Raw genomic sequence first — 27,658 nt, forward strand, 5'->3', positions numbered from 1 at the left:
ATTATCATAAGATCAAATTAGATTCAACTGTGTTATTGTATTTATTTACTTTTGTTGGTGCGTTCACCGAAAACCAGTTTGGTTCACCGGATCTGGAACGCTTTGAGTAATTGACGGTTTCTCAATTACGCGTTTGTGTAGTTTTCATAGACATTTTAAATCACCGTATTCTGCTGATTCAAGTTGTGCACTCATGGTGAGCTCCTTGGGGCTGGGTCATCAGATCAGCATCCAGCACATCCGGATTCCCAAATCAGACGATCATTTGGGTGATTTTTGCCAACCCCTAGCAAGTCTCCTTGACATCGGAAGAGTGAGGGAAATTATAAAACTCATGAAAATAGCCGTTTTGATCAAGGATTAAACGTGTGGCTACAACATTTAGAAAATACACCTTGCGGACGGGAAAATAATGAGTTCAGTACACCCACATGGCTTCATATTCTCCGATTTATGGGTGGCGTCATTACGTGATAGCAGGTTGGCACTAACCATGACACCACCAGTCTTGTTTTGCTCTAATTTGCTTCGCAATTTGCTGCGGCTAATGAATCGCATTAGTAAGGGGCGATAATCAAAACAGGTGCGCTTTAGCCGTAGAATTTACAAACACACGTTAGGTAAGTTGGGGTACAGCACGAAACGCAACCTCAGGGACTGTCTACCGTCTGAATTGATAGGAAGTCTAGTATTGCGGAGCGCGCAAGAACTCTCATCTATTCGTCCCATCAGTAGCTGGTTGGAAGAGCGCTTGCACATAGTTCACTATCTTGGAAGTCGAAACCAAGGGCCCAATCGCATGGCAGATCATGGCCAACCGATAACTTTTGACAAGATTTCATATTTTCAAGCACCAGGAATTCGCTGACCCGAAAAGCGTTGTCCTAACCTCAGTGAAAACCTGAAGTGCCCTCAATCATTCGCCGGTGACTGATCATGGTGTGTATGTTTATGTAGAAGACAGCCTGCCAACAGCGTGCTCCCTTTTCCAACCCCAAGTGCCAGCCAATCCCCATATTTATTCCCCTTGACCAGATGAACTGAAACCTCCTTGTTTTACTGAACTATCCTTATAACTCTTACCGACTTTGGTCAGACATTGTGATTTTTGCAGTTGCTCGCCGTCGATATCTGTTTGGTTGTGACGATATTGATTTTGAGGCGAAGTGATCTGCGTTTTATCCCCAGGCTGGTAATTGTACCGCCTTGTTTTTGTAACCCTACGGTATCTGCAGAGGAGAATCCGTTGAGGTTTGTTGAATATGTATATTATTATATTTGCAATAGTACCGTGATTCCAGAATTAGGATTTCTTGGTCGTTTTCCTGGATTGGCACGCGTGGCTCAAACTCAGAAAGCAGATAGCCGTAACACCTTACACTTACTTTGAGGTCTTCCCAGCAGCTGCAACTAATGAGCGAAAGTTCTATGGTGACTGTAGGATCCGGTGGCTATGGATCTCACAGGACGATTGCGGCTACTGGATTATACGAAGTTTGTAGCCAGTAGTCAACTGGAGCAGCCAGACCTGGGCAGAAAATTGTGTATTGAGGACTGACAGGAACTGGTTCTACACACAAACGGATTAGCAACCCTCACGAATTAAGCGTCCACAATAAGTAGTTGTGTGGCACCGTGTCATATGGGGTGGTCGGAGTCTCTTTGATGAAATCGTTTCGACGGTTAACTTACTTGAAAAGCGGCTTTGAATTTGTTGTGAAATAGGCAAAGTTTCATCTTGATCAATATCCCTGGCGCTCGCTGATAGGAAAAGATCTGCGCCTCTTCGAGGAAGATCGTCCGACCCAGAAGGTCTCATTGTGATGCGTTTTTCCATCCGCTTTTGTGCTCAACATCAGGTGGGACCGATATCATTTAACATTGCACATATGTTTGGATTACGGAAATGAGGTTTCATCGGAATATGCTAGCGACGGTTGACCCTTAAGAGGTAGCGGTGACCAAAAATAATATGGGGAACAAATTCAGTGCGGTGAGTTTCCAAAACGTCAATAGGAGATGATGGGTTAGCGAGACCTGTAGATTTGTATGAAATAGAACGAAAGAACCGTTTGGAGGAAATCCGTGTTGAGCTGGAGGTACCAGGTTGCTGGAAATAAGACGATCTAGGATGGCTTGCTTCAGAAGGCGTTCCATTGCCTCACTAGCGTGCCGTGCAAGGTGATGGAACGCATTTTGAAGTGAGCTATCCTGGATCGCATTACTTCCAACAATCTGATATCTCCAGCTGAACACGGATATCTCTCATATCTTTCTTACGTGACAAACATGCTCGTGTTTATGGGCAGCTTAATCCAAGCCAAGGACGGAGGACTCATATCGGATGCCATATTTTTCGGTTTCCCAAAAGCATCTGATAAGGTCCCACACGTCCCGCTGCTCCACAACCTCGGGTCGTAAGGGATTCAGGGGAAAATCCTTCATTGGATCAAGGTGTTCCTATCAGACAGATCATTCCTTGTGAGAATAGGCTCGACCTACTCTTCTCCAGCGCCGGTCTCCATTGGGGTTCCTCAAGGCTTCGTCCTGGAACCACTGCTGTTTCTGATCTACGTCAACTATCTCCTAGATTTTCTTGCAAGTCCATGTCCACTTGAAGTTCCATTGTCAGTGCCCTCCAAATGGATGTAGAAGCTGCAAATCAGTGGTCGTTGGAGTGGCACCTTTGAAAGTGCGTCCATATGTCGTTTGGAGGGAATTCAGCAAATGCCTTTGTTATGCATGGTGAAAAATGACCAGAAAACATCATTAGGATAGACATCAAAAAGGATTTGGGTATCCGAGTCTCCACAAACTTGCCCTTCTCACTGCACCATGGGAAATCAGCCCAAAAGGCATTCGCTATTTTACGGATGATCCGGCGCACCTTCCCCCGTATTACTTTCATGGACTTCCAAATGCTCTATGGAGTCTACGCTAAACTGCTCCTGGAATACGCCAGCCAAGTTGTCTACTCACGAAAACTTCACCCCCACCGAGCATCTCCAGCGAGCCGCTACGAAACTGGTTGTCGGTCTCAAATCCGTAGACTACAATACCCGTCTCGCGTCGCTTGATTTCTTTCCCCTGGAGTATCGTCGCCTCCGAAGCGACGTAATTCTTACTTATACCCTGTTTGAACGAAGTTCGGCCAACTGGTTTTTCATCGCTGACCCAGCACACCCACGACGGGGACATAGTAAGGAGGTTTCCGATTTCAGGGCCCACACATTCATGAGACAAAAGTTTTCTCATTTCGGGTAGCAACTGCGTGGAGTGACCTTCCTCCGACGGTTGTCCGCGCTCCTCCTAGAAACCAGCTTAAAGCACTATTAGACATTTATTTGTGCGAATCCTCGTGCTGGCGAGCACACTGCCCCGCGCTGAGAACATAAAGATTAGTGGTACACCCTTTTTACACTTACGCCTTTCAGGTGAACGACATGCGCCGAAAGACAATCACAAAACCGCTCAGGGAAACTTGAGCCTCTTTCTTGTGAACCAATGCGTCCTTCCTTGAAAAACAGAATCGGGATCAAAGTAAGGCGAAGCAGCCTGTGCCCGAAAATGAAGCAGTGTTCTGCAATCCAGCCACACCGATATTCAAAGCGAATTCATGCGAAACTGAAGCAAATGAAAGCCCCTAGTAGAAAGCTAAATATTTTTAAGAAAGAGGTTACGGGGCCCAAGTGCGGGCGCACCAGGTGTGGTGCAAACCGTGAAATGAAGGTGGTTGAAGGAGGACCTACGGAGGCAATATCCAGTATCCGCACTATAGAATTAATTTCTCGAAAGCCACGAAACTTTCAGGACTGCTTCAGCATATTTTACAGTGGCTGTGTGCAATGAACTATTTTGCAAATTATCTACATTGGCGACGTGTTTAAGTGAGTGAAACTACAACGCCAGCAAAAATCACCGACTGTGTTGCCTAATATAATAAGAACCCTCAGATTGCGGAAGATAGTGAATTACCAGCAAAGACGGAACTTTCAGATAGTGTTGCAGCTGAAGTAACTTGCCGGACATTCTTGAACCCATACGAACTCTGTGGATGCAAAATCCGCGGAGATCCTTCTCCAGTAAACATTTTTGTTCAATATTTGCTTTACGGAAATAGAAATTAGGAAGCCGCATTCATTATTACCGGAAAAATCGTGTAAGTTCTTTGTGAAACAGCAGATTGTTACATCAAAACTCGTGAAATATGCCAAAATGGCTATGACGTCGATCATAGGAACGGCGGAAAAACCTGGCTGACGCACGCGACCAAAACGTGGCTGCAGGCAACGACACCAAATCGACAAGTGCATGGAACCCACGTCGATCATGGCATGCGGCTGAACGAACCGAGCTGACGCACAGAAATTACATGCGGCCTGGGTGTCCACGATGACTAATCAGATGGCCGCGGCGCGCTCATTCTTCACCATATCGAAAATTTCAAAGTAAGACGACAAGAAAAGTTGAATTTTACTAGAATTTTATGAATACACTTGCGCTGCCAGGAACCGCATGAATCTCTTCGTGCGGAGTGTTCATTGAGCTACTGACGTCTTGAAATGATAAAAGACACAAGTTAGGCTATTGAAATTTTGCTACGAGGCAGGCGCATGAATCCTTCTTGCGGAGTGTTCACTGAGCTACTGACGTCTTGAAATGATAAAAGACACAAGTTAGGCTATTGAAATTTTGCTACGAGGCAGGGGGCCGACAACCCGGGAGCAACACTTACTCTACAACAAAACACTTCAGCAGCTACGATGTCGTAGACACTTGTTTGCGACTATTTAGCGTACACACCGACCATAACCATCGAGAAATACGAGACTTACATCCAATGCACGGGATCTCATTTTGAGGCGAACTGTTTGGAGCCGATGGATCACATGAAATAATCTTAGTCTCTTTCCTCCAGCTGATGCTCTACAGTGTCAGTCAGATATTTACTCACAGACGTTCGGGACATATTGTGCTGGGATTATGTGCCTCGGTTCAGGCCGAAATCATAAAGCGCCCTCTTTGCGGACCGGGCAGCAAAAACAACTTAGCGGTTTCTGGACAGGCCGGGGGCTAGGCACCGGAAAAATTTATTATTCTGTGGTACAATCCTGAAGAGTATTACGGCGAAGAGGGCAAGTTTCAACATCGAAACAGTAGGCGTGATACCTACCATTCAGTTTGCTTGTTTACGCAGAGCGTTCAAAGCTGTCGGCAGCGGTGCACAATTTGTTTCTTCCGGAACTATGACATTGCATCCACGGCGGTCGCGGCTTCACGTAACTCAAAACTAGGGAGCGTGCCCACGTTGTAATTCGACAGACCACGTTCAGAAACTAGTCCACATCCTCCGGGATTTCTTGTTGGCCAAGCGACACGACGTATGCATAGCTAATTCTCGCATAAGCCACTCGGCGCGCCGGGATACCCTCAGCACGGCGCCCTTCAAAGTTTCATAGTGATTCAACTGGTTCCTAGGGCGACCGTCCTCATTCTTAGACGGATGGTGGTCACATTGCCAAAAAAACTTCCAAAATTGTGCGTATATATTCATCTTGCGCGTGATATACAACCAGAGAGTCGTGAGATGAGAGATAAGAGAGTAGGATAGTAGTACGTCACAGCCGAACACGACCCTTGCAGTCCGCATTTTCACCTCCAACTTGTCTGTGACGAGAGCATTCAAATGGTATTTATCCTCACTATTTGTCTGAATGAGTCAAACAGATTGCGCATAGGGGTAGACTGTGTAATGTTCGAGAATGTGTGCATCCTCGGACGCCCGGTACCCATGCCATCCATTATCAGAAAAGTATAAAACTTGCATCTACAGGGTGAACATTAGTTGCTTTAAAAATCACCCAAGAAGCGGTTTAGCTCGTGCGTTTCGTCTACATCTAATACATCTGGAAACGACAAAACGGCACCATCCGCTGTCATCTGGAGTAACATATCTGGCTATGGTGACCTTCCCCTGACTGCAGCGCAAGCACGCGTCCGGCATCCTGAAGTTTTGCCGGGACGAAGAAAAGCCATCTGCCACAACAAAACCCAACTATGCGGCACCTGCTTAACAGAGTTGGTCGACACTTCTGGCGATAGCTGTATATGTCCTGGGTGGTAGGGATCTTGCCCAATTCATCAACCGTAAAGCTCCGCACTTCGCAAGACGGGGCTCCATATTTGAATGAGCCTCGCAGGTGACCAAATCGTCTTTGTTCAGCCGTAGATTTACCCGGAGTCGATTGTAAAAATAATTATAAACCTTTTCGCTGCGTTTAAGATAATAATAAGTGTCTACGGGATTTTTTCCTTCCAGCTTAACCAAAACCGCACTCGAAAACATGTGCCTCGCGTACTGTTTTTCATTGGAAAACAGGCTCAGCTTACTAGTTTCTTTGAATTCTTCGACTTTCTGTCCGTCTTGATGGTCGCGTGCTGCATTTGTTTTACATCCACTTTTAGCGTAAAACAGCGTTGGTATTTCGATTATTAGATGAAAGCGACAATAGCACATAGTTATGTTTCATGCAATTATTTGATGCCTTCTCAAACAACGTGAAGGAGATACAGCTCCTGTTTTTCAAAAAACATGTTGAAGCCACTTCTGAAGCTATAGCACAGCAAGTCATTATTATTATAAATATGTGCCATAAATTAAGAAAAGAGGGTAACGCAAACGAATCGCTAAAAGATGGCAGCAGTTGAGGTGACTTTTTGTCTGGGCATACATGCGAAATAATGCGACATTTTAGCGTCGAATATTTTATTCTGCTGGCAGAGGTTTTGCGGAAAAAAGCGTTGTACGTCCAGGAGAAGGCAATAGAACTTAGGTTGCGTCGTACAACATTCGATTTTGTCGGAAATGTGATGGCTGGCAGGTGAAGGAGATTCATTGGGTTAAATATCTACCCGGGCATCTTGATTCAAGTGAGCCTTATGATAAGTTAAACAGCAAAAGTACATGTGCCCGTTGTCCACGTATTTTATGAGCTCATACGAACTAAGAAAACAGAAGGATAATAAATAGAATTCGGAGTTGTGTGCAGAGGCGCTGATACTGGGTGTCAAGGGACAAGTCAGAAACATAATGGATTAGGGATTGACCATCTCTTCGGGAAACCGCAAGCTTAATTCTGCTGAGAGACGGTCCCCCTATTACGTCTCTAAACAACGCTCAAGGTCATAAATAGCTATAATTTAGCGGTAAATACCCGCGTCCAAAGAGAAATTAGTGCACTTCTATGCCGCTCGATGGAGGTGGATGGGGATATGTTGAGAATCTCCTATACCCTTTTAAAGCCATTAAGAACAAGCTGTCTACCAATTGAAGCGCATTTAAGTTTCAAGATTAGTCGCAGAACACGCAGGTAAGGATACGGGTGTATTGTGTACACGCGGCTGAACAGGATCCGCAGGGTGAAAAGCCACCAAGCAGTCATAATTGCGGTTTGTGCATCAATAATTCATGATGACGATAATAATGATGACGTTTATTCCCAACTAGTGGGTAGCATACTGCCAGGAATGACCACGTGGTTGCAGTCAGAATAGAGCATGACTGGGGAATTTGCGGGGATTGAGCGAAAAAAGGACAATGACATATATAGTCAGTTACCGGGAATTCCCCCTAGTTTGGGCGGACATACTAAGCTGAAACAAGATCAGATCGTTTTGGTTTGAGTTGTGGGAGTCAAAAACCGAGCAAAAGAGGGTGAAAAGAGGCACCCTGCTGGGTGCATGATGAGAAAACTTCAAACTGAGAAAAAAGAATAACCAGAACAAAGATCCTGGCGCTGCAGCTGGGCTGTCACGATCTGGCCGATCAATGTGCACTAAAGTCAAAAACCACCGACAAGTTTTATTTGGCCTTGGGCTGTAGGGCTTACGACGAGGGTGATAAAAAGCAAAACTGCAGATGATGAGGTAGGGGATCAGTAAAATGAATAAATGGTTGCTGGAATCTCATATTCATGGTGCATACTTAGACTGTGAGGACTCACTGGAGTCACTGCTTGAGTGTGGTCTGGAGCGAAAGTTTCTCGGGGCAGGGATTTTGGTGCTAACGCACAAGACTGAATGCAAAGTACACCGACTCCGTGGGGGCATAGAATGAAAGTCAACGAGATGTTATTATCGGAAACTAAAGGTTCAACGGTTAAGGATGAACGGATTCCGGGGGTGGCTGGGACCATCGTAGAGTTTGTTTGCAGTTGTGTATAAGGGCACGAGTGGGCGAAGGCAACACCAAAAGCATGAAGTGGATAGTTGCGGGTGTGCTATCGGACTGTGTATGAAATTGCTATGACATTACTGCGCTGACATACCTCGGTTTCCGGACAAACCCGTGACGGACGTTATATCTGAAGAGTTTGGGCTGTAATATGCAGTTCAGTGGGCAGCGAGATACTGTGGGGTGGTACAGGGAATACGCTGATGTAGAATGAAGCCACTGTAAGGTCTCAGGTATTTTCTGACCCAGAAGATCCCTTTGGGTCCATAGCACAAATCAGATATAGTGATTAAAAGCCGAACAGTCCGAATCAAGTGTAGCTGAGGGTCGAAGCCTGGGAAGAAGGGGGAATGAGACAAGCTCAATAAGGCCTAACGAGATGTAGGAGGTATCAGAGAGGAGTGAGTCTAAAAATGGAGAAAAAACTGAACGTTTACCACCATCAGGGTGATGACATCAAGTGATTAAATGAGACAGGACGAATTTGGAGGTGTATTCAGTAGCCTGGCGATCAACGACTCTCTGAGCCTGCGGGTATAAGCTACTGCATCATAATCAAAGGCCTAGATTCACTATTTCTCAGACGGTTAAAACTAAATTTAACTCACTTACTGACCGCTGTACCAAAGTTTTTTATAGCAGAGGCTAGGTCAAACGTAAAGTATGATCATAATGTTACAGTCAGAATAAAAGATGACTGGAGGCGCCTGTGGGTACGTGGGGGTTAGGAAATGGGACAACCTCATAGGAGGCGGGCTTTCTTCGACACGGGAAGGGAAGCACAGTAAATATGCGTTTTTGGATAGTGTCAAGCAAGATCGGATCGTTGGGGTTTGAAAGTCCTGGAAGGGTTCCTGCCTGACACGACAAGAGAGGTGTAACGGTGGACAACGAAGAACCAGAACAGCAGAACTGGTGAAGCAGCAGAGTTGGCGATATCCAGCCTGTGATACTGAACTGAAACCTTAAACCACCACCAAGGCCTCGTGACCTTGGATTGTTGGGCTCATGGCAAGAGCAACAAAAAGCGTGAGGAAGGATGATGAAGTGGAGGAATTAGCAAAGTGGATAAGTTTTGAAAGACGGGGGATAGTTTTGTTTTTCATTTTCTTCATTCTTTCATCTACTGTAGCTCACAACTTTGCCAGCTAAGTGACACAGCCAGGACGAGACCATCGCAGCAGAAACAAAGAGGAAATAACAGCACCTTTCATGGATTTCCTGAATCGAAGGCCAGACTCAGAATCACCAGCGACGGGCGATGCACCCGTGATATTCGATGGGTGGCGGGTATACAAACGCACCATGGTGCAGCGTAACAGCACGGCCCTCTCCGTATGGTGCACCCGACCACCACACGAGGTTTTCATCCCTCGCGCGCGATGGCAGATCTGCAAGGTTGCATGCCATCAAGTCGTCAATGCGGCTTGTGCATTATTAAAGAACTCCAGCTACGAGATATTTTATCCGGTAGGGGGAAAGCCAGTCCAGGAAAACGGTTCAGTCATTTCGAACGAGCAAGCAGCAAACAGACACTGGAAGAGGCAATTTGCGGGGGCGGATGAAACGGGAGTTAGATTTTTGGCCACGTGAGTACAATGAAGATGATAGGAATATGCGTACTAAGGCTAAACGACAACAAAGCATTGATGTTAACCACCATTTCAAGTAGAGGCGAACCGCAGCTTTATGTGTGAATGGGCTGTTGAAGCAAACAAGTATTTTATTCATTGAGCATCCTCAGACCCGCAATTTGATGTGTGTGCGCTGCGCGTGGTCAGAGGATGCGGATGATTTTGAACAGTGGAGAAATGAGGCTTCGGTCTTATTAAGGTTGGTTGTATCTAATCAAAGCTGACAGTTATTCGAGGATGGGAACAAGCTTGGAGAACTAGGAATAAGTTGGCTCGGCACAGAGGATTAGGGCCGGAAGTCAGGAAGTACAACGTGGAGAGTAGTGTCGGGCATGAAAACAATTGCGATGGCAGGCGCTAGACACTGCAAAATAGCTACGCTTCAGAGAGCAGGTGCAGATGTAGTCCCAGGAAGTGAACGCTTCCATAAGATATAAATTAAATGGTGATTCACGGAAAAGAACGCTTGGAGGTGTGGCTTTCTCACTTGTGGGTTAACGATCGGGGTTCAAGCTGGTGAATGTGCATGCTAGGACCAAGTAATAGGATAGTTAGTGGGAGAGCGCAAATCAGACGGGCAAAGTGCCCATTCGAAAGTGTCTGGCGAGAGCTGAAGCGAGATAAGATGTTCGGCACCCTCAATAGAAAAGTATTAATTGAAGATCTTTCGAAAGCCTACGTGAAGTGATATAGTACGGATATGAGAAGGGAGCTTGTCTCATAGTTTGGAATACAGGCGATGGAAAATTTTTGTCTAAAGACATGTCAACAATGTGAGCAAAAATCCAGAGTTGTGAAAGAAACGATGAAATGTGGTGAAACGAAACACGGTTGGTGTGTTTTACAATTGTCCGGAAGATCTGAGGTCACACATCAAATTAGGTATGGAGATAGAGTCAACCTCGGGTACACTGCCATTTTTTGACCGTATGGCATAAGGTCGGATGGATACTAAAGAGCGCAGTATACGAGAATCCAACTGATACTGAGACAGTCTTAAATTGCTTGTCTGCCCATCCTGAATCAGTATCCCCTAGTAATGACTCATCAATGTTCAAGCGTGCAAGGGCCCTATGCATTCGGAAAGCTGATCGGACAGGGATCAAATTTGAAGTAAAGAGGAAAATTCAGGATAGCGGATCTTCAACTATTTTGACTAGGCGTGATTTACGAAGCGTGCTGTTACCGGTGGCGAAACCCAAACGAGAAAGGCTTACGAAGGCTGTTATTCCATATTAGCCGGGGTCATCGCAGATCCTTCGGAGAATTCTAGACACGCTTAACGTAAGGGCGACCTCCCAGAAAGGAAGCACTCTGCGCTCTGCTCTGGTGTAATTGGAGGACCGTCTCCCGACAAACAGAACAAGGGATTGTGTCTACAAAACCAGCTGTAACGACTGCATGAAGGTCTGTATAAGACCGACGGCCGGGGCACTGTACGCCAGAAGTGGAGGGCATATTGCGCTACTGAACATTTTAGCCCGGACAGATAGCCTGTTTTACCCCGCATCTTCCACATCCATGTCCTGACTGAGCATTAGTGAAACGTTTCAAAAACTCTCCTTGGTAGCCTTCCACTTTTTTGCCGGGGCACGTTTTGGTACATGGTCCCGCCTATCAAAATACTTGCCAACTAACCACTCACTATTAATCAGGCCAATTACGAGGTCACGTGGGATAAATCCACGACTTGAGAAACGTCAACTCACACCTCTGCCTTTCAAATCCAGCTTCACTGTTGATCGCATAACCAGCTACAATGTAATTTGCTCCTTGCATCTAATTAATACACGTTTCCCATATCACATACTAGAAACACCGTTTGCATTGGCCACATTCTTCCATTATCCTCTATTTCCTGCTGAATGTCGATTATTCTTCATGAAATCGGGCAATATCGCCTCACCACAGTGGCTAGAAATGGTAACCATTTTGTCACCCGCCATTTTCGGCCGCAGTACAGTTCGAACCACAGTAAAATGCGGCAGACCTTTTTGATGAAAGAGCCAGAAATCTCCGTGATCCATATAGCATATAAATGTATCATGAACCCATGGCCCACTCTAACAGCCCTGACAATCGCAACTCGCTTACTAGATATTTTCACGTAAGGAGCTTTACTGCGTCGCGAGGAATGCACCACGACTGAAATACCCAGTCTGACCGCCCGCCCGTCTTTCAACAAATCTGTACGATTTCCCAACGAAAAACGCGTTCCTATCAGACAGATCATTTCAGGGGAAAGTAGACTCGACCTACTATTCTCCAGCACCGGTCTCCGTTGCTGTTCCTCAAGACTCAATTTTGGAACCACTGCTGTTTCTGATATACGTCAGCGACCTCTCAGATGATCTGCAAGTTCATTTCTACCTTTTTCGGACGATTCCACACCATGAATTTCCAATGCCGGTGCCATCCAAATAGATGTAGACGCTACGAAGCAGCGGTACCTTCTTCTGTATGACGAAAAGTGCATTTGTATGGCATTTGGAGGAAAATCAGCGAAGGCCTTTGTCATGCATGCTGAGGTAGGACTAGGTGACATCACGAGGAAAACTGCGTAAAAGGGCTTAAATATCATGCTCTCTACAAACATGCCCATCTCGGTGCATCATGATGAACCGGCTCAAGCGGCACTCACCCCTCTACGTGTGATTTGGCGGACCTTCTTTCGTATTGCTCGCATGGACCTGCAAATACTCTAAGGACCTACGTCAGGCCTCTCTTTGCCAACCGATTTGTCTAGTTAGGACGCAAGGACATAACCATCGTTAAGCGTGTCCAGCAAGCCGCTGCAAAAATGGTTGCCGGCCTCGAATCCGTGGACTACGAAACACATTCCGCGGTGCTCGAACTCTTTCTCCTTGGGCCACACGGGATTTTTACTATTGGCCCAGTAAGCACACAGAAATTGTTAGATTTTCAAGCACATAGCACACACTTTTATCAAGCCTTGGTTGCCGGCTCGAATCCGTGGACTACGAAACACATTCCGCGGTGCTCGAACTCTTTCTCCTTGGGCCACACGGGATTTTTACTATTGGCCCAGTAAGCACACAGAAATTGTTAGATTTTCAAGCACATAGCACACACTTTTATCAAGCCTTACGTCCCATTTCGGGTAGTATCTGCGTGGAATAATCTCCCCCCGATGGTTGTTCACGCTCCGTTTAGGACCCAGTTTAAAGCACTATTGGACACATATTCATACAAGTACTCGATCTGGCGAGCATACCACCCAGCGCTGAGAACTTAAAGAGCATTTCTACACCCCTTTTTGCGTTTGTGTCCTTCAGGTAAAGGACAACCGCTGAACGACAAGAATAAAACCGACTCGAGAAACTTTGGCGAAGGCCTCGATCCTGTGTACCAGCCCGTGAATCCGTGTTACCAGTTAAGATAATATAGATCACAAAATCGCACTTAAACACATTTCGACGTTTTACGGTGTTTTTTATGAATATATACAATGTGCAATGCGAATTCCGTCCAGGAAAATCGGTTAGTGACGTTTGTTTGCCTTTTGCACCGCAGGTTTAGCAAAGGAGACGAGTTTGTTCGGCGAATTTCGGCTCCAAGCTTTTTCTCACAGAGCCCACTTTCCCTCAGGTATAACGGTGTTAGACAACTGCATGAGTTGTGCAGTGACGATTCAAGGGCAATTTCTATTGATGATCCTCTTTCCCGGATATGCCTGAATAGCCAGCGTCACCGGACAATTGCAGGTATATTACCAGGTATGTTACACAATGATATCCTACCTGTTGGGAATATGATGACCCATAGATGGAACACATCGTAAAGTGCAAATATAGTCATGGTAAATAAGGACATTCATTGCCAATCGCCATGCCAACGGTAGTCTGTATCACTCAGCAAGACGAGTTATCATAACTGTTAGCTCCGTGTCTATCTGCGAAGCTGATTATGAGGGCTCACTTATGCAAGATTACCCAATCTAATGGCCAATGATGGCCTTTCATACTTCTAGCTGTATGCGTTATCGCTCATCTCGGCTACATCTTGCATCTTACGCCTTGAACAATACCACTGGACGCACACAATTAAACAATGCTGTAGCGGCTAGCTCACCAAACGACTAGTGAATCCCGTTGTCCACAATTCAGAATGGGTGTCCACGTCAAAGCTGGAGGCTTGCTGCTATAAAGGCGAACTTGCTACTTATTCCATTGGTCCCATTGGAAGCCATGAGGAAGCCATGCGAGATTCGCCAGCAATATGCATTATCGGACGCAGTAAAGCTGAAGCTAAAGAGGGATGTATACCAGTCATTCGACCACGAGGTGTAGAATTGAGCCCTGGGATCCAAGGGCCACACAAACGTGCACGCATGGATTTATTTGCAGTGGAAATCTTGTGAGTGATCGGGCTCGTGTTGGCAAATCCGTTCACTTAGGGCACTAAATCCCAACTTCACTTCACCTCTGCTTCCCGATACCAATAACATGTATACTAATGAAGTCGGAATCTCCTTCGTCCTCATCATAGCTTTTAATTATCACATACTCATTCACAGTAGCAGTTTCAACAACTAGCGGACCCATTCTGATAAACAGACCAGCTAACGCACTTGCGTTTGCACACGAACACTTTGGACTTCAGCATCCCATTAGATATATATAAAAGATTACACATCTCAGACACATAACATGTTAAAAGTTGTTCGCTATTTCAGGCTAAATTGAGGCTTTATTCTGTGCATGTCGTATAGGTTCGGGCCTCATGTAACAGTCCCTCCGGACATTAATTTAGGCAATGCGGATAGAACCTGGCAACAAGAAGGCCACTGACATCGGTTGACAGCCGTATCTTACAGCGTCTCCAACCCGTCGTCATTCTGAGGTCAATTCACCGTGCGACGCAACACCACCAGACATTCCACGTTTTTAACTTAACTCTTGGCCTCCACGCTCCAACTTACGGCATTGACCTGTACATTGACAATCGTTTTTGAAATCGTACAGTGTCGCCGAATTATAGTAATGAGATATTGTGGCCGTTTTTGGCTGCCTATTTCGGGCCACAGTATAACTCATCACAGTGCTCTTCAGCAGATATTTGGATACTTTTTCCCACTTTGGGTCCCCAAAGTAGAATCGGTTGACGCCGTATCTTACAGCGTCTCCAACCCGTCGTCATTCTGAGGTCAATTCACCGTGCGACGCAACACCACCAGACATTCCACGTTTTTAACTTAACTCTTGGCCTCCACGCTCCAACTTACGGCATTGACCTGTACATTGACAATCGTTTTTGAAATCGTACAGTGTCGCCGAATTATAGTAATGAGATATTGTGGCCGTTTTTGGCTGCCTATTTCGGGCCACAGTATAACTCATCACAGTGCTCTTCAGCAGATATTTGGATACTTTTTCCCACTTTGGGTCCCCAAAGTAGACACGGCTGTCTTATTGCTTCATTTTAATGAGAACAGTGGACCACAATGCGCTCTCGATGGACCCACGAGTATAACTGATTCATGCTGGTCCTAACTTTTCATGATTCCCTGGGCAATCCCTAAGACCATGGCAAACCCAAATGACACCTGGAGTTGTTCATGTACGGGGCCGTCTGCGACCCCATGTACGGTACAGTGACTGCCATACCCAGGTTGATGGCTTGCTAGCAGTTCATATCCCTAATATTTCCGGATCGAGCTCTACACGCGTCCACAAGACCGTACCAACCCGTTGAATTTGCGCCAGAACCTGGAATCACTGACAACCCTACTGTTCTGTGTCCTAGTTCTGTCCATAAACCCACTAATTCTTCCAATGACACCATTAAGGGTTCAGTAACCCAATGAAGATAAGAAACTCGCCGGGCGCCCGACGGTGTGTACCAAGCAGCATAAAAAAAGACAGAAAAATTACTAGCTATGATGAACTCCTTGGCTTCCTTTGGCAGGACGTCTACCGCAACCACAGAAAAAACTTCCCCATACGGGTCGCGTGTGGCTGCGTCGTCTTGATTTCGTGCCGACACTAAGGACGTAATTATTGTCCATCTAGCCTTGAGATTATTTCTTTGCTCAATACAGTAGAAAACATGTAAATAAACCGGATTTTCCACAAAACTACTCACAGAGTTCACAGCGATATTTTGCGAAGCCACTGACAGCAATTAAAATACGAATTCCACGCCCACGGTGGACCCCTACTTCGTTCAAACAGCTCTCAACCAAACTGCGGCCACACGGACAGACTTTAAGAGTTCCAGTAATTACCATTAAATGCTAAAATTTTACTTTAAAGTTCCCCTCCTCCGAACTATGGTTTCGAAGAAGTTTTGGGTGCCTGTAAAGCTTGGTCAGCGTACCATCTACCTAAAGAAATATTCCCTCCTATAAGCCACCATACCCGTCCGCTTCGGTCACCCGTCATCATTTCTACCACCTTCTCCAGGATAATAAGCACCGTTTTTTATGATCTACCGCTGCCTCCTGGCTACTGCAGCTACTAGTAGCCGCAGGCAATCTTATCTGCCTGTTAATTTTGGCCACATTGTACCGGATGACCTCAGCGCTCCTGGTAATCCTTTCCAGTAATGTCCTCCATGAAGCCCTATACTGGTTATGGCTGTCACTTCTGTGTCCTCTGTCCATAAACCCACTAATTCTTCCAATGACACCATTAAGGGTTCAGTAACCCAATGAAGATAAGAAACTCGCCGGGCGCCCGACGGTGTGTACCAAGCAGCATAAAAAAAGACAGAAAAATTACTAGCTATGATGAACTCCTTGGCTTCCTTTGGCAGGACGTCTACCGCAACCACAGAAAAAACTTCCCCATACGGGTCGCGTGTGGCTGCGTCGTCTTGATTTCGTGCCGACACTAAGGACGTAATTATTGTCCATCTAGCCTTGAGATTATTTCTTTGCTCAATACAGTAGAAAACATGTAAATAAACCGGATTTTCCACAAAACTACTCACAGAGTTCACAGCGATATTTTGCGAAGCCACTGACAGCAATTAAAATACGAATTCCACGCCCACGGTGGACCCCTACTTCGTTCAAACAGCTCTCAACCAAACTGCGGCCACACGGACAGACTTTAAGAGTTCCAGTAATTACCATTAAATGCTAAAATTTTACTTTAAAGTTCCCCTCCTCCGAACTATGGTTTCGAAGAAGTTTTGGGTGCCTGTAAAGCTTGGTCAGCGTACCATCTACCTAAAGAAATATTCCCTCCTATAAGCCACCATACCCGTCCGCTTCGGTCACCCGTCATCATTTCTACCACCTTCTCCAGGATAATAAGCACCGTTTTTTATGATCTACCGCTGCCTCCTGGCTACTGCAGCTACTAGTAGCCGCAGGCAATCTTATCTGCCTGTTAATTTTGGCCACATTGTACCGGATGACCTCAGCGCTCCTGGTAATCCTTTCCAGTAATGTCCTCCATGAAGCCCTATACTGGTTATGGCTGTCACATTAGCTCGTCTGGATGGGGACAACACTACCTGATTCCAACACCCCACTCTCAATGGACTCGAAATTCCTTGGCTCACCCCCAGTCGCTTCACCCATTACGTTTGGGATACCAATGAAACAAGGTTCCAAGACTGTGTCACGGCTATCATAGTCAGCATGATGGCCTGTCAGTGGGTCTCCATTCATCTGTTAATTTCCGACCGGGTGTGTTGTTTGCACAGACAAGACCATATCAGCCGAAATTCTAGGTTACCTGCTATCCTGGTGGAATGTTGACCAATTTTGCTCAGTGATTCACTTATTTCCCCTGATGACCATTCAGTTCCATGCAACGCACACATTACCCATCCCCGTAAGCCAGGTAAAAATGGTTCATACTCCACGAAATCAATACGTTTACTTGCCTTCAACTTAATCAAAATTTTTGTGGTAGAAGCACCCCCTCTTCTCCCCCAGCCGTCGCTCTCATGCGGAGCCTTAGACAGAAACCCAAAAGTTCTCTGAATCCATAGTTCGGAGGGAAGAAACTCTAAGAGTGTCAACATTTTATGCTATTCAAACCCTTAAGATCTTCCCATGAGGCCACTGTTTAAAGTGTCGACGCCCAATTAGCCTCTGAAGGGAACCTTATCGATCTGAAATGTGATGGAAATATCGTTGTCATCTTCAAAAAGGAGGTGTAGGTGTTTAAGGGTGAACATTTTTTTAGGGTTACTGGCTTTGGTGCTGACGAGGCAACATAAAACGCTTGCTATCATTGTGTTGTTCATGGTTCTGAGGAAAAATAACTAGCATGCTTCTAAAAAAACGCAACCGTCTCTACTACATATGACTGTCTGTTTATCCATGACAAGCTAAACGGTTTACCCTGGGCATCTTCCGTAGTTTATGACTGTATGTCGTTGTGCGAATAAAGTGTGGTTAACCCTTGAGACGTAAATGATTTAGTCATTTCTCTATTTAGTGCCCTCTTGGTACACTCATTGTAATACCATCATGTTTAGATCGCCTGTTGGGTGCCAAGAGACCGGTGCGAGATTTCCCAACGGTCTTGTGGTTCTGAGTTTACATGGTACCAATGGGCTCAGCCGCAGTGGCTTCATGTAACACTTATGTGTTGCCTTAGGTGTGCGCCAGCGTCTAATAGGTAAAAATAATGGATGATCAGATGTGTTTGACATCACCGGGACATCCAATGATAATAACGCAAGCGGGTTCTTTACGTGGAACTGCAATTGCAACACGTGTGACGGCCTGTTGGCATACGCGCAGACTGTCAGTATGAGAGTTACCCATTATGTATGGAGATCGACAACACCCATTTGGTGGACCTTATTCGGCCAGTCCAAAAACATTATAGCCTTTCCTCTGTTTGAAGTTATTACAACGTGCTCGACAATTGCTTCTCGTAATTACTTGTAAACAATCTACGGCCATCTGAAACAAACGAAAATGTGATACAACCAATTGGATCAGGGAGAGATCTGGGGCACCATCAGAGGCCTTTTAGTTTTCGCTACTTATGGACTACATTTGATTACCATACGACAAACCTACACATCATCTTTGATTGATCCTAAAAAAACTGATAAAAAAATTTCATATCCTTGCGACATGGGACCTTCGAGGTGTTAGCTAACTCCATAGTTTTTATTTCGCCGCTAGAGTTTGATCACCAACCTGAATATACAAATAAGTGTACTTCGCTAAATGAACTGTGAGCTTTCATCGCGATGCACCCAGTAGCATCGACGTTTTTTATGGTCGTTTCTGCGCAGTGGTAAACGGTGAAAATATGGCAGAACGTGACCTAGGTTAGTTTTAATGGGATGCACTTGTGCAAATCTAAGGCACAATTAGTCCTCAACGCCCAATTAGTTATCTAAACATCCACTAGACACAGACCAACCCTCTTCCGCTACCTATTTTTTACATGCATTTCGCCTACTCGTTAAAATTTCGCTTATATTTGAGACAATGCTCTTTATGCCAGGTGTATATACTGTCGAAACATACAAACGTGAACTAGTGTGCGTGCACCTGATCGGCTGTTTAGTATTCATCACCGATCAGGATATTTCTCACAAGGTACTGGAAACATATTTGGCCCGAGGTAAATCACTGGTTAAGGCGTGAACTTGCTGACCAGTAGGTCCATGGTTTGAACCACGGCATCTCGGTTGCTTCAATCTAGGCTTAAGCAACCTTTCACTCCCTCAACCCTCGTTCTTCCTACGGTTGGTAAGGCGGCTATACAGGAAAAAAGCGTAACAGCTATTTTCGGTTACTGGACATAAACAACAGCCATAACAATATAATACCTCTTCTCTATTGTTCCACTACTGTCACTATCGCACAAAAAATTCTGCAGAACTTCGATAGTGGCCCATATCCAGTGGTGACAGCCCCTTGAGTCCATCATCCGGTTCGTTTCAAGGCCGAGAAACAGTCACTCTTTTATTAGAATTCCCTAAGGCAGATGACATTGCGTAGGCAATTGAGCAGCTGATTGGCGAACGAATTTTGGAACAGGAGTTCTGGAGGAAGCCAGGCTGCTAGCATTCAACGATGTTAATGGCGAATACGAGTATAGTCAGATTATTTGGTTATGGCACTGAAAGACACACTATTGTCACAAGAATTAATCCAGTGTGAACAATACACCAACTTGAGTCACCAAGACGTGTTACTAAGCTTTCAGCGCGTATATTAGACACTGGGTTGGAATTTATCCACTCGGAAATATGATGCAACTCTATAAATGCTGTATCAACCCTGGACGGCTGTAGTCTGAGTAGGAGTGAAACATACGCCAGTTGCATCAAACTATTCATGATGAATGTCAGGAAATAGCACAACCTTTACATAGAGGGACTGAACGGGTTCAGGACTACTGAACTCAAGTTATGGCACAATTTTTTTCAAAACAGGATTTGAAAATTCCGTTATGGAGAGCTCAACCAGCGCTGCTTCGCTGTTCTCACGGTTCGATTATTAAATTACGGATTGGGAATTGTGACTGCCTAGGACTTTTCTACATTATACTCCGTTGCTTGGAACAGGGGGTAAACCATTCATTGGTTACCACCACGACCCGTTAGCCATGGTGCTGTAGACGAGTGAGTGCGTGGAAACCAGTATCGTGCGGTGTTGGGTACAATAGCATCACATACGAACAGACAAAATGTAGTAAAGTTTTAAACGACAGGATAATAGCAAATGTTACAGTAGTTGGCGTTCTCAAAAGTTCCCATCCAATTTTTATCAAATAAATCATTTAGTAAATTGACCTGAGGGCGGTGGTACAAGCAGAATGTACGGAGTGGTCGGTCAGGAGGCATCCGAAAGAGATGCGGTGCATGTCACTATAACCAACAATACGCATCCAAAGGTGCATGGGCGCTTGAATTGAGGCAGGCCGATAAATTCAATCGACAAGGATGAAGTCAATAAGTAGCTAACTGCTTGTTATCGTACTGCAAAGATTGTTCATGTGGGCTTTTGAGTGCAGCTGTGCGAATGTCTGCGTCGTTCAGTGTTACCAACCATGTACTGTTGTTCAGGTGCGTCTTCTTCGCCTTGCGGCTTGGGCGAAACAAACACATCTTGACTTTCACTGTCCCCAGCTGAGGTATCACCAGCTGCCTGAATGCCCGAGAAGTGGAAGCGTACATCCTCCAGAGAATAATAACGTGGTATTTTCTGTGGACAGTGGAGAGTGCAGTGTAATAAGAGCAGAGAGATTAACAAATAAGCACCCTTGGAGTAGTACTTAAATAGGTAAGGTTTAGTTCAGTTCGGACTGCACAACAAGCGACAGTGCGTATACGCATAAGTAAAGGTTACTGAAAGCCCTTCGCCAGCCAACGACCGACTTCGCAAAGTCCCTGATTTTCCGTGAACCTCATGTTCTACTTGAACCAAAATGGGACAGATCTTGACTCGTTTACACTTCAACTGGGTTTCCAGTTTAAGATATTCAGCAACCTTGTTCGTAGTTTCCCTTACGAACGTATATTACGATATCTCGAATATCGTAGCAACTGAGACATGAGGCGGTCTAGGTGTAGCATAATCACTTGAAGAATATCACAAACCATAGATTCGGTTCAGTCTCCCGTGAAAACCAAATTGATTTATGCATTTGTCGAAAGTAAAGAGAATTTGAAATTTAGTAATTAAAAATGTGACTCAGTAAGGAGGTTGTATTAGAGTTCAACGCTATGCAGCGCTAAGGCATTGACTTGCTACCCATTTATACTAGAAATTACTGGAGCAAACCTCCAGACCGTGTAATCTGGTGGATTACTTTAAGAAAAATGCTGATACAATGCTCACCAACCATCGAGAAGACAATTTTCAGGGTGCAAAATTCCATTAGTCGGGGAAAAAATTCCAGAACCAAAGGCGGTGAATTTTATGGCTCCCCAGTGATGCTGATGTACTTCCCAAAAGAAATGACATGAGCACAGCTGAGATACCATTCTGCCACTTTGAGAAGATTTAAACTCGGGTTATCACAAAACAGTGATTTTTGGAATATAACCGGTTGCAGTGTGGACAAGTGGTTATAGAACTGAAGGATAGGATAAAATAACTCATGGTGCTAATGTTCATCCAGTCCCAATCATCGTTGTTTGTGCTGCGATGTTAGGATACGTATATGCGACAAAATGTATTGTTTGTTGGCTTGTTTGAGACTAGCAAGATGAAAGCGAATTCGTAATGACCTGGATGACGGAGCTGAGGGCGCTATACAGCATCACCATGCTGTTGGTCAAGAACACATTAGTTTGCCGAATAGTGGATAACCCACTTCAAACGAAGTGAAATTTTCCAACATTTTCCAAAGCAGCTATCTAAAATACTATATCACAAACAAGAAGTGACTGTCTGAGTACAGAAAGCGAATAAAAATTGGGTACAGGGACGTCAGCTGATTTTTAAGTTGTAAACCTCACAATGTGTAACTGTGGGAGACAGCAGTCATTCTACGAAAGCGTGGCAAGAAGTTTCTCTGTGTGGAGGACTGCAAAGCTAAATTCAGATGAACAGCTTTCGGTGTGGCCCTGCCTCAAGAAAGCATTCGATGCTGTCCAAAGTGTCCATTCACCCATCCTCATAGAATATGAACTATAAGGTACAGATTGTGTACCAAGCAATTCTGCAAATCAAGTAGAAATCAGGAACCGACTGGACCATACAGCAGAAACGTAAGGCGAAGGGTAGCCTGTCATCGAAATGAACCGGTATAAGTATGCTGAGAGTTTTGACCTCCTTCACCCCCAACCAGATTGTCCTGTAAAATGCAATGGGCTCCAGATTGGCTTTTCTGCTACCCATCCCTCGGAGTGGAAGTATCCCGTTTTAATCCCGTTAAACAAATGAACTTATTTATGACATACCATACCATTTGACGTCTGTCTTAGCAGTGCTCGGAAAATGCTGCAATCCTAAGTGAAATGAGGAAGCGCTTTTCCTTAGACAAAAAGTTAGGAAGTAGCTTTCTTTACGGATCATCAGGTGAGTGTGAACACTAGCTAAGCAAAAAATGTAGCCATCAGCTACAATGTCCGGAGAAACTGCTGTGTTTGCAGTCAATGCAGATGACATCACAACAAAGTGGGTAGTGGTAGAAAACTCTTGCGGCAAGGAGTAACAAATCAACTTACAACAGAACAACCTGAAGGGTGGCGTGACCTGATTCGGTGACTGGATTCTCCCAGAATGCCTGCTTCGACATCCCCGATCTGAAATCTGACATCCCCGTATTGCTCTATGCTACTATCAGGCGGGACGAGAGCGACCCTTGTTGGCGAGTCAATCTGGATGGGTGAAACAAGCTCCTCGTCCTCTGACTCCGAGGACAGAACAGACGCAGCTCTTCTGTACGATCGGTCGTCTAATCCAACAGGCACATCTTCATTGAAGAGTTCCGATGGAAGAGCTTGAACGCTTGCTGATCGAATGATAGGAGGCCATGACCCTGCCAAGCGGTCAATTTCTTCTCGAATGCGTTCATAGTCCTTTATTTGAACGAACCTAATAGTGAGCGTGACGGATAATGGATGAAGTAATAGTAAACATGATAATTATGGATATTTTATAAAATTCACTTAACAAGATTCCTGTGTATGAGTAATCGAGAATCTGGTGATTGGGAGGTGCACTGCTAGGGAGGAGTTCAGCAGATTTCAGTTCATCCGGGGTAGCTAATCAAATAGCTGCTGCGACAACTCTTTCTGGGAACAAGTGAAACTCTGAAGTCGGTAGATTTCCTGTTGCCTACGGACAGTGGTCGAGCTGACCTCAAACTGGCTGTGGTCCGTTCGTAGGGTCGAACCATATCGACAAGTTCTTAAGTGTGTGAGCTGAGCGTGTCACGGTAAAAACATGCACATATTCAAAAGTGATCGGCTACATGATTGTTGACCTACTGGTTGCAGGAACTCATTTGTATTCGGTGTGTCAGAATGCATAAATCCGTCAACGGCCAGAACGAGTCAAATAACATGCTGTGAATGTGTAATGAGAACTTTGTCCCCAGATCAGCAGAAGTTTGGTCACAAGCAGAATCTGATCGACTTTGCACAATGATCAACGATCAGAATGGACACTTACCTGGGAAACAAAGCACGACGGATGTACAGCATATTACGCCGAAACGATACACCATCGACGACCATTTCAAGCAAGTAGCAGATCAGGAAGTTTGCCAACACGATACCATGAAGGAGGATAACGAAACGAATCGAAGGAATTCGTATTGTCTAAGACAAAGAAAAACACGACCTTCGAGCACCCATAATTAGATAGTCAACAACAAAACTTTTAAAAAAATTGCAGCAACAGAATAAGTTTATCTGATATAATGGGTGGTATCGATTGGATAAGATCCATCTATGGTCTAAGCGTCAAAGAGGTGACCCCGAAGAAGGTCACTGAAGGTTCTATCAATCCAATTCGGAGGAGAGGATTTGATAACTGTACCGTGCCGCAGCTGGGATGTATAATACAAGTCGCCTGACGCAGTAAGAATGATGGGGTGTAAGGATGTGGGATTGAGAATACACAAAAGTGCAAGACAAACGGTTAACACTGAATTGGAGACAGAATATGGTGTTTTACCAGGATCATGAGTCATTAGTTTGGAGAAGTGCCCCGGAAAACTAATCACAGAAAGTATGCTTCAGGAACACACTACCCCAAACATTCATACTAACAAGTACTTAACAATGTATCAGTGCACCTACAGCCAACAGATAAGTCGGTAGCAGCCCCATAGTCTCACATTGAGTGAACCACGTATAATCAGAGAACCCTGAAATAAACGACTAAAATCCCTTCTAAAAACACGGCACCAGGTCAACCCAAATCGAGGATTAATTTCACATAACTTGATAATCATGACATTTCGTCAAGCTTCTGTATCCATCGGGCTGAGTGTTTGTCACTAGAAAAGTAGGATTATGTGAAGCAGAACAGAAACTTATCAACAAAAAGCGAAGCGTTCAACAGGCTGAGTTCAAATCGAAAAAAAATGTCCCAACTCATTGCTTTGCGTGTTCGGCTGCCGTTATTGTTAACGATGACGTGTGCTACTCCGCGTTGTAACTGAAACGGAAATTCTTATACAGAGAATAATCCGTACCCAACAGGTCTCTGTTACCACATTCACAGTGCAGCTATCGCTTGCTCAAAACTCCTACGGGGTGTGAGACATAGACTCGTTACCATGTTCTAAACGTGAGCTAACAACGCAATAAGAATGGAAAACTCTTCAATATAATCGAAAATCATTCCAAAAGCAACAAGTACGGTCTGGTGTAGGAAAAGCTAGGAGATTTGGTGTGAAATAAATGAACCAGAACTATCAATTTTATCAATATTTAGGATTTCAGAGAGAGCGCTTCCTCAAAGTCCACAGTAACAGTCCCAGTCCGTCCAACATGAGTGCATTTAAATTATTTGAAGTTAATTGCTTACGTACATCTGACGTACGTAATGCGTCTTCCCGTAATTCCTTCTTTCTCAAGTAAAAAAAGGTGAAACAAGTTGAACCAGCTTACTTTGTTACACGGTTGATAACTAGCAAACTGAACTGAATCGGATTCTATGAGAAACTTCTCTCATAGTTACTCGTTTATTCATCACCTACGTGATCTGTCTTGCGGTTGACAACAGCACTGGAACTCTGGTGGCATACCAGTGAAACTCCATTTTAGGACCATTCGCAAATCAACATTACCGGTTAGTTCGTCATCTTATCAGACCTGAGGAAAGCCGACCATCCAGACGTCCCTTCAAACAGAGAACCAAAGATGCAACTTTCGAATGCTAGTATCCAACTGGCTGCTGCATAGTGGTCTCGTGCGTAACGTCTTTGCCAAAAAGGTATTATAAGTGAACGGGATTAGCCTGACTGATAGAAACTGCGTGGTTTAGAGTGCGTGGGAATTCCCAAGTTCGGTTAACCAAACAAGATAATAATAATGCGGTTTTAGCGTCAAATATTCTTCGCAGGATGTAAAAAGGCGAAAACGTGTCGGACCAGTTACCAGCTTCCAGTTAACTGTGACGCTGTTTTGAGAGTTGCCTGTAAAACGGCGGTTTATCAAGGTGATCAGCCCTACTTTTCGTCAAGATAGTGATGCATACGGACGACGAAACAGATGATTATAAAAGGCCGGCTTTCACATAAAAGTCTATACTGTTACAAACTTCAATGTTTAGTTGCACTGCCACCTAAGATCAAGCCATTTGCGGAAATAGTTGTCCTCACCACACTCCTCGAAAAGCAACGTTTTCAAATGAACAATTGTAGGCGTGTTTCAGTCTCAAAATCAGGTAGCTAACTGGTTCTATGTCAGTGGGTTTAAAAGCAGTGCTGATACGGATAACATATTAGATATTCCATTTTGTGTAAAGTGTTTGCTCTCGACAATGCCTACTCAGGCCCACAAATTGAAAAAGTTTGGTAACTGGGATGAGGAACTGGCAAACTGAAGATGTTTGCCAGATAATGAGTCACCTGACAATATATTCGAAGAAACCAACCAGAAGTCAGCTCCCAAAGTTATTCGGCCAGGTAAGGTGCCGCTGAACCAACTGAGTGGAAGTCTAATCCAACGGACCTATTAATCACTCAATTTCGAATTATAGGGGAGTCGATGAATACTTTTATTGGTTGCCTATACAATATGTTTCATGCACTTCAGTTGTATTTGGAAACACAATACGAACGAAAAGAAGATCCCGTTATGTGCACTGAGTCCTCCCATTCGAAATATACACAAACCCCTTCTACTCTGCACCGAGTTTCATAATGACCTGAAAATGGGTCTGGGTACACGAAGAACAGTCAAGTAACAATGAAGAATACTTGTGACAACTTTTGGTGTTATGAACACTGCAACCATGGGTAGAATTTGTTTTCGCATTGTGTTGTCTAGGACTGCTTAATTGTGGCTTTCCGCCACTCTGAAAGCTAACATCAAATTACACAAGCAGAGTTCGCGAATTGGCGGGATGTTGGTGTAGATCTGTCCCGATTTCTCCGATCCCTTCGGTATCGGCCCAGTTGAAACGCAGCAAATTTTGTTAGATGCACCCGAGTTTAATGTCAAAGTCATCTTTAGTTGCGGATGAGTGTCTAACTCCAAATACTGCTTGTTATTTATTAACTGTTGCAAAATCCGTACAAACAACCGCGAGGTTTGCAAAATACACTCATTTGCAAACAAATTTGTTTTGCGAGAAACTCACCTCGAGCCCAGCCAAATCTCTCGCTTATGAGGTTTATTTTGCTTGGTCACATTGGAGCAACTGTTTTCATACCAACCGACAGTTGGTCAACTACTACTAACATAACAAGCTCTCGACCAGTGTTCACAGGTGACCAGTAAAAATTAGCACGCCGGCAACCCAAGTTAAGAGCCTACAAAACGCATTGTGACGTTTTGTAGCATTTGGTACAGTAGACTGCTGTTTGCCGATGCTGCGAATGTTGCATGAACGCGTGATGAGACCGATTATCGATTCAACTCATTTAATCTCTCGTGACCGCAATGTCCGATGGAAATGCTTTGGTGTGTTCGCCCTAGATCCGTATCAAGTGGATGCGCGCCTCTGGATTCTATTACATAATCCTCTTACTCGTACAGCGAGCTTGAAAACAACGCAAAGCGACTCACCTTCAAACAGTTCACCAGCGTTGCTTGGAACTGGTGATGAGCGCATTCGCTACACATGAAATCAATCATTTCAGTGAAATGGGCAGACGTGCATCGATACAACGCTTCCAATACTTTTGACTTCACCGTGTTATGTCGTGTC

At 44.7% G+C, this 27,658-nt stretch overlaps 1 protein-coding gene across 1 annotated transcript in view; it reads right to left on the minus strand.

The window, feature by feature from the left end:
• Positions 1-20,468: 20,468 nt before the first annotated feature.
• Positions 20,469-27,658, minus strand: part of T265_02652 (hypothetical protein) — a gene marked incomplete at both ends in the record, with an annotated part of 80,714 nt that continues 73,524 nt past the window's right edge. Inside the window, 3 exons of the mRNA XM_009166954.1 lie at positions 20,469-21,025; positions 22,996-23,365; positions 23,945-24,093. Coding sequence (XP_009165218.1) covers positions 20,813-21,025; positions 22,996-23,365; positions 23,945-24,093 — 732 coding nt within the window. The remainder of the gene's footprint in view (positions 21,026-22,995; positions 23,366-23,944; positions 24,094-27,658) is intronic.

The sequence above is a fragment of the Opisthorchis viverrini genome (genome assembly GCF_000715545.1).
Source record: "Opisthorchis viverrini unplaced genomic scaffold opera_v5_34, whole genome shotgun sequence".
Lineage (NCBI taxonomy): Eukaryota > Metazoa > Platyhelminthes > Trematoda > Opisthorchiida > Opisthorchiidae > Opisthorchis > Opisthorchis viverrini.